Genomic DNA, 8,923 nt, shown 5'->3' on the forward strand with positions numbered 1-8,923 from the left:
TGCATGTTATTTCCATTTTTCTAAAAAACCATCATTAAAAAACATGCAGAATAATCAATAAACCAGTTGAATTCGATGACCCCGCTACTTCCTATAATTTTGAACTCCCCATCTACCAAGCGGAAGAGGAGAGTGAGGAAGATTGTGATTTCCCAGAAGAACTGGAAAGGATGCTCGAGCACGAGTCAAAGGCCCTTCAGCCACATCAAGAACCAGTGGAAACAATCAACCTTGGCACTGAGGAAGACAAGAAAGAGGTCAAAGTCGGGACTATGCTTGAAGCAAGCATCAAGGAGAGATTGATCAAGTTGCTACATGAATATGTAGATGTATTTGCTTGGTCGTATCAGGATATGCCAGGTTTAGATACTGACATTGTTGTCCACAAGCTACCACTACAGCCAGATTGTCCGCCAGTGAAGCAGAAGCTCCGAAGAGCAAGACCTGACATGGCTCTAAAGATTTGTGACGAGGTGAAACGTCAATTTGATGCCGGTTTTCTAGCAGTTGCAAAGTACCCTCAATGGGTGGCCAACATTGTGCCAGTACCCAAAAAGGATGGAAAGGTCAGGATGTGTGTTGATTATAGGGATCTAAACAAAGCTAGTCCAAAGGATGATTTCCCCCTGCCACATATTGACACACTAGTAGATAACACTGCTAAGTTCGCAGTCTTCTCCTTTATGGACGGATTCTCAGGCTATAATCAAATCAAGATGGATCCAGAAGACATGGAAAAGACCACATTCATCACCCCTTGGGGAACATTTTGCTACAAGGTAATGCCATTCGGTCTCAAAAATGCTGGGGCAACTTACCAAAGAGCAATGGTCACCCTTTTCCATGATATGATGCATAAGGAAATTGAGGTCTATGTGGATGATATGATTGCAAAATCTCAAAGTGAAGAGGATCATATAGACCACTTGCAGAAGCTGTTTGAGCGTCTTCGGAAATTTCGACTACGACTAAATCCTGCTAAATGCACCTTCGGTGTCCGATCCGGAAAGTTGCTTGGTTTCATTGTTAGCCAACGAGGAATTGAGGTAGATCCTGACAAAGTCCGAGCTATACAAGAGATGCCTGCTCCACGCACCGAGCGAGAGGTTAGAGGCTTCCTGGGACGTTTGAATTATATCTCAAGGTTTATCTCACATATGACGGCCACATGTGAGCCTATCTTCAAATTGCTTCGAAAAGATCAAGCAGTTGAATGGAATTCTGACTGCCAGATGGCTTTTGAAAGAATCGGACAGTACCTGCAAGAGCCCCCTATTCTAATTCCACCTGTTCAAGGGAGACCACTCTTTATGTACTTAACCGTGCTTGAAAAGTCAATGGGATGTGTGTTAGGACAACATGACGAAACCGGTCGAAAGGAACATGCTATCTATTATCTGAGTAAGAGGTTTACCGATTGTGAATCCCGATATTCACTCTTAGAGAAAACTTGTTGCGCTTTAGCCTGGGCCGCTCGTCGTCTAAGACAATACATGATTTGCCACACTACTTTGTTGATCTCAAAAATGGATCCAATAAAGTACATCTTTGAAAAGCCTGCTTTGACTGGAAGACTAGCCCGTTGGCAAATGTTACTATCTGAGTATGACATCCAATATGTGTCTCAGAAAGCCATCAAAGGAAGTGTGTTGTCTGATTACTTGGCAAACCAGCCTGTTGAAGATTACCAGTCGTTGAAGTTTGACTTCCCGGATGAAGACATCATGGTAGTGAAAGACTGTGAAATCCCAGGACCTGATGAAGGACCTGAACCCGGATCTCGGTGGAAGCTCATGTTTGATGGTTCCTCCAACTACATGGGGCATGGCATAGGAGCTGTTCTGTTGAGTCCAAATGGTGGATACACTCCTTTTACAGCAAGGTTGTGTTTTGATTGCACGAACAATATAGCAGAATATGAGGCGTGCATCCTAGGCATTGAAGCAGCCATTGATCTCCGAATCAAAATCCTTGAAGTATGTGGAGATTCAGCCTTGGTGATATACCAAGTTAAGGGCGAATGGGAGACTCGTGATACCAAGTTGATCCCATATCGTGCCTATGTCGTGGAATTAATAAAATATTTTGACGAAATCACTTTCCGGCATATCCCGAGAACTGAGAATCAAATTGCTGATGCTTTGGCTATGTTGGCTTCAATGTACCAAGTCAGATTCCATAATGAAGCACCTCTCATTCAAATCGAGCGGAAAATTGAGCCTGCCTACTGCCAGTCAGTTGAAGAGGAAGTTGATGGTAAGCCATGGTTTCATGACATCAAGTGCTTTTTGCAAAGTCAAGAATATCCAACAGATGCAACGACCCTTGACAAGAAAACATTGAGGAAGTTAGCATCCAAATTTTTCTTGAGCAATGGTGTGTTGTACAAGAGAAATCACGACATGATTCTGCTCAGATGCGTGGATGGACGTGAAGCGGACATGTTGATCAAGGAGATTCATGAAGGATCCTTTGGAACTCATGCCAATGGGCATGCCATGGCCAAGAAGATTTTGAGAGCTGGTTATTACTGGTTGACCATGGAATCCGACTGCTTCAATTATGCTAGAAAATGTCATAAATGCCAAATCTATGCCGACAAGGTACACGTGCCTCCGACCCTGCTAAATGTTTTGACGTCACCTTGGCCTTTCTCAATGTGGGGCATCGACATGATTGGCGCCATTGAGCCTAAAGCTTCCAATGGTCACCGCTTCATCCTGGTTGCCATTGATTACTTTACCAAATGGGTAGAAGCCGCCTCTTATGCTAATGTGACTAGACAAGTGGTTGCACGGTTTCTCAAGAAAGAGATCATTTGCCGTTATGGAATTCCAAGCCGGATCATCACAGATAATGGGACGAATCTGAACAATAAGACCATGAAAGAATTATGCGAGAGCTTCAAGATTGAGCACCATAACTCTTCACCATATCGTCCAAAGATGAATGGCGCTGTTGAAGCCGCTAATAAAAACATCAAGAAGATCCTGCAGAAAATGGTGAAAACCTATAAGGATTGGCACGAAATGCTACCCTTCGCATTGCATGGATATCGGACTTCCGTCCGCACTTCAACAGGGGCAACCCCATTCTCTTTGGTATATGGGATGGAGGCAGTTCTCCCAATTGAAGTAGAGATACCTTCAATGAGAATCTTGATGGAGACCAAGCTAGAAGAGGCTGAGTGGATTCAAAATAGATTTGATCAGTTGAACCTCATAGATGAGAAGCGATTGACTTCTTTGTGCCATGGACAATTATACCAGAAACGGCTTAAAAGGGCTTTTGACAAGAAAGTACGTGTTCGGGAATTCAGAGAAGGAGACCTCGTGCTTAAGAAGATCTTGCCAATACACAAGGATTCACGTGGGAAGTGGACTCCCAATTATGAAGGGCCATATGTTGTGAAGAAAGCTTTCTCCGGAGGCGCCTTAATTCTCTCAACTATGGATGATGAAGAACTCTCACATCCCGTGAACTCTGATGCAGTTAAAAAATACTATGCTTAATAAAAACCCGCTAAGTCGAAAACCTGAAAGGGCGATTTAGGCAAAAAAGGGGTATCCCGGTGGACTGAAAACCCGAAAGGGCGGTCCAGGCAAAAGTTAGGGATGAATAAAAATGGTAGCTCGCTAAGTTGAAAACCTGAAAGGGCGATTTAGGCAAAAAAGAGCGTCCCGGTGGATTGAAAACCCGAAAGGGCGATCCAGGCAAAAGTTAGGGGCATAAAGGCATAAACTGCATCAGTTGTTACTGATTAACATCGAAGAACTTAAGGTGGAAGATTAATCCACTCACTCCCCTTAGAAGCAAGGTTTTTGGGAAGACATATCTAGTAGGGATGTTAGTGGTCACTGAATTCAATGTAAACCTTTCCTTATTGCCATTTTCAAAAAAATTCTTGTAACACTCTATGGAGCTACGCCATTGGTGTGCTACCATTCTTGAATAAAATACAAGTTTTTCCCAATCATTGTTAATTTGTGTTCATCTATGCTTTCTTTGTTATGCAAAATGTCATTTATTTGTTAATAATGAAATTTTGAAACTTGGAAAAAGAATTTGAAACTTAGAACAAATTTACTTTGATACATGTGAAAATCGAAGGAAAATCATTTGTTTCCCCGAAAGGCTCAAAGTTTGCATAAATACTCCAGGATCACCAACAAAAGTCCCCATGGAATACAACTCATGAATCCTCTAGAAGGATGGACCTTTGGTTATTTATAACTGTCAATCATGATAGTTCTCCTCTGGTTGCGCCTGTTGATTGCACGAGTATGAGTTATTGGTGTTGATAAATCAAAATCTCTGTCTCTACAAACACCCAGTCTGTCAAATGTCAGCATTCTCATAATCATGATCATTCATATATCATGCATAAAAGGAAATGCCAATCATGCATAGCCGAAATGTATTTCGTGCTCATTTTGCATTGATCCAGGTCTTGTTGTCGATCCTATGATCCTTTGACCTTTGATTCCAGTGTGTATTTGGTGCTCTTAAACCAACATCCGATTTTCGCAGTCATTTTTCAAGTCCAATTGTTGTTGGCAAAATCCGTTAAAAGCTGGTTGTAGTCCATTGCTTACGGTCGAAGTCCAATTGTTGTTGGCAAAATCCGTTAAAAGTTGGTTGTAGTCCATTGCTTACGGTCAAAGTCCAATTGTTGTTATTCCGGGGTCCGGTCATGCTTGAACCTACTCTGAAGATTCTTTGTTCAATCCTATTCAGGTCTTATACGAACCTGTCATTGAACCTTTTTATTCCGGGGTCCGGTCATGCTTGAACCTACTCTGAAGATTCTTTGTTCAATCCTATTCAGGTCTTATACGAACCTGTCATTGAACCTTTTTATTCCGGGGTCCGGTCATGCTTGATCCTACTCTGAAGATTCTTTGTTCAATCCTATTCAGGTCTTATACGAACCTGTCATTGAACCTTTTTATTCCGGGGTCCGGTCATGCTTGAACCTACTCTGAAGATTCTTTGTTCAATCCTATTCAGGTCTTATACGAACCTGTCATTGAACCTTTTTATTCCGGGGTCCGGTCATGCTTGAACCTACTCTGAAGATTCTTTGTTCAATCCTATTCAGGTCTTATACGAACCTGTCATTGAACCTTTTTATTCCGGGGTCCGGTCATGCTTGAACCTACTCTGAAGATTCTTTGTTCAATCCTATTCAGGTCTTATACGAACCTGTCATTGAACCTTTTTATTCCGGGGTCCGGTCATGCTTGATCCTACTCTGAAGATTCTTTGTTCAATCCTATTCAGGTCTTATACGAACCTGTCATTGAACCTTTTTATTCCGGGGTCCGGTCATGCTTGAACCTACTCTGAAGATTCTTTGTTCAATCCTATTCAGGTCTTATACGAACCTGTCATTGAACCTTTTTATTCCGGGGTCCGGTCATGCTTGAACCTACTCTGAAGATTCTTTGTTCAATCCTATTCAGGTCTTATACGAACCTGTCATTGAACCTTTTTATTCCGGGGTCCGGTCATGCTTGATCCTACTCTGAAGATTCTTTGTTCAATCCTATTCAGGTCTTATACGAACCTGTCATTGAACCTTTTTATTCCGGGGTCCGGTCATGCTTGAACCTACTCTGAAGATTCTTTGTTCAATCCTATTCAGGTCTTATACGAACCTGTCATTGAACCTTTTTATTCCGGGGTCCGGTCATGCTTGAACCTACTCTGAAGATTCTTTGTTCAATCCTATTCAGGTCTTATACGAACCTGTCATTGAACCTTTTTATTCCGGGGTCCGGTCATGCTTGAACCTGCTCTGAAGATTCTTTGTTCAATCCTATTCAGGTCTTATACGAACCTGTCATTGAACCTTTTTATTCCGGGGTCCGGTCATGCTTGAACCTGCTCTGAAGATTCTTTGTTCAATCCTATTCAGGTCTTATACGAACCTGTCATTGAACCTTTTTATTCCGGGGTCCGGTCATGCTTGAACCTACTCTGAAGATTCTTTGTTCAATCCTATTCAGGTCTTATACGAACCTGTCATTGAACCTTTTTATTCCGGTGTCAGGTCACACATGAACCTGTTCTGAAGAGTTTTCTCCTTGATTGTTCCTCAGCGTTGTCAGGTCTTATATGAACCTGTCATAGCATCTTTTTCTTTGTTCGGTTGTATTCTAAGTGCCGTTTATCAAATCTCACTTTGAATACTCCCCAGTGTGTGCCTGATTCTCCAAGCAGGACTGTCTCCCCAGCAAGTTCTTTCTCACCATTTGTCTGTCTTCCTGTGGATCATCAGCATTCCCCACATATTGGTCTGTCTAGTAGCATCTCCTGTCAAAGGTTTACCATATCCCTAGCGGATGAAAAAAATTAAAAAAAAAATCATGCATCCATGCATATCATATCATATCATATCATATCATATCATATCATATCATATCATATCATATCATATCATATCATATCATATCATATCGCATCATGTCATAGGGATTCAGGACCAAAATCTGGGTCTTCTTAGTATTTAATCATCTCCCACTATGATCATATGAAGAGTGTACTGCTTCATATTCTCTAGTAGAAGACGCTTAAATAGGGGCAACTGTCATACCCCGATTTTGACCCTGAAACTTTTCCCATCAATCATTCATTTTCTTTTCTCCTCACGACCATTTCGTCTGGTCATGAATCTATCCACCGACTTGTTTTGTTTAGACTTGTCATCATCTGTTATTCGGTAAATCTTTGGACCTTGCCATTTGTTTTGGTGTAAGGATTGTTACATTGACATCTGCCCGCCAGAAGTCCTTACCCCATTTGCAGACAATTTTGACTACCAACACCTTCACCGTCACTTTTGTCAAAGGACTGCTCGTCGATGATATAATGGGATATAAAATATTTGTGCATGAAATCCACTCAGACTATGCTGCAAGGGTTGATAATGTCCAAAGCTAAACCACTGTGTCTCTGTGCATTTGCAGAAGAAGATGAGGTTGTTTGTATAAATATTTATCCATATCAATTTGATTCTCAGCTCCACAACTTCCGTCAGATCTCGTCATTTCTACATTGGCGGAATTACTGCAATCCCTCGTATCACTCTCCGAATTGGTTTCTACTTCATCCACTAACCAACGACTTTGAATCTTCCGGCGAGAAGTCCCCGCATTTTTGAATTCATCCATATCACATGATGTGACTCCAGAGCTCGTTTTGTTGTTAATTGATATTATGTTTGGAACTGTTGCAATTCACGATGATCATGGATCAAGAAAAGCGGTTGATGACGTAATTGTTAAGGCTTTGAGTAGAACGGTTTTTATGAGTACTTTTGCAACAGTACTTGTTCAGAGCATGGAGAAAGCAGATGAAATCTCGATCTCATGTTTGGATGTTTCAATCGTATCAGTTGGTTCTACGTACCGTCGAACAAGAGCAAGTTTTCAACCGTTTCGAAGAATGCTTCGTGTAGAGTAGATGAGGATAATGCATGGGTTGCTAAGTTTATTAACCCCAAAATTGTGACATTGCTAACTAAGCTTCAAACAGCTTGCATTGAATTGTTATGCACAACATTGGCATGGGCTGATTTTAAGACTCCAAATCATTCTGACTTGCGTGCAAAGATCATCTCAATGTTTTAAGTCTTTAACGTGTCGGAAACAAAATAGTGTTGTTGTTGCTAAGGGAGGCATGCGGCAGGTTATAAATCAAAGGATGCCCAAAGGACTTTTACAAAGCAGCCCATGTCAGATTTAATTACAATTGCACTAGTGTTTATAAGCCGCCGTTGCTTTCCGCAGCCACGTAGCATTGATATTTGAGGAATGTAGTTTAGTTTCTTAAATAATTGAAAAAGGTGTATATTAAGCAGGGCCATTTCCACCACCTTTGTTGTCACTTCCTTCAACATAATACCTTGATGTTTCTTCAAATAAGTTCACTAGTATCGCTTGTCAAGAATTTTTCATGCAACAAAGATCTTCAGTCTGTGAATTTGTCTTCAAATCTTTTGAAACCAATGAATATCTCACCGTGTCAACAACAGAAACATAAAGGAACAACAAGCAAAGCACTGGAGTTTTTGGAGTATTGATTGTGCGGTTGTTATCTTGGTTGTTAATCAAATTCAAAAAATTGTGTTTCGAAAGCACCTTCAATGTCTACTTTGGAGCATGTTGTTATTAGCCAAATACAGAATGAAGATAAAGTGAAAACTACTGCAAGGTCTATAGTAGAGCATATCTTCAAAATAACTCCAAATACTATTGATCATTTTACAACAGAATAATCAAGAAAAAAAAAGGGATGAGACACCACCAATTTCGTTGTGGCCTGCGTTACCAAATGCACAGAATTCTTCAGGCCAGATGATCTCACATTTTCCTGCTATCCCTCCTCATTTTCCGTCTGGCCTACCTTCTCATTTTCCTTTCTATGAAATGAATCCTATGATGGTTGGTCCTGTGTTTGCTTTTGAACCACATGAGGATTCTGCATCTATAACACAGTCGCAACCTAAAGAAGACTACCAAACCAACATCTGGTACAACCATCCTTGATGCGATAAAACAAACGGTGGATCCTGCAACCAAAATTGTCCACAATGAAAATCCCGATGCTAATTTTATCAAGTCAAACAAAGTTTCCTAATGCCAAAGTTAACGGTCATCTCGGCAGCCGAACCTGTATGTTCTTTAAAGAAAACGGAGGCTTTCTCTTGGTCTAAGCCGGTCATACACATCTCGAGTGTGTAGACAGAATTTTCTGAGCTCACGGAATCAGAAGAGGCACAACAGACATGCCAATTCTACATTTCCTCTAGCCGCCGCAGCCCGAGATTCAAACTGCGGTATTTCTGCTACAATACCGCTACCTGAAACAGTTCATCGTGTCATTAAGCATTGCAACAAGTTGAACCAAAGGATGCCAG

General features: G+C 41.2%; 1 protein-coding gene across 1 annotated transcript; it reads left to right on the forward strand.

Moving 5' to 3' along the window:
* Positions 1–272: 272 nt before the first annotated feature.
* On the forward strand, positions 273–3,500 carry LOC127123129 (uncharacterized; the record flags this gene model as incomplete). Its single annotated transcript, XM_051053383.1, has 4 exons — positions 273–1,803; positions 1,879–2,523; positions 2,626–2,989; positions 3,098–3,500. Coding segments are annotated over exons 1-4 (2,943 nt in total), but the record flags the coding sequence as incomplete, so codon positions are not given.
* Between the last annotated feature and the right edge of the window lie 5,423 nt (positions 3,501–8,923).

Source organism: Lathyrus oleraceus, chromosome 2 (assembly GCF_024323335.1).
Source record: "Lathyrus oleraceus cultivar Zhongwan6 chromosome 2, CAAS_Psat_ZW6_1.0, whole genome shotgun sequence".
In the NCBI taxonomy this organism is placed as follows: Eukaryota; Viridiplantae; Streptophyta; class Magnoliopsida; order Fabales; family Fabaceae; genus Lathyrus; species Lathyrus oleraceus.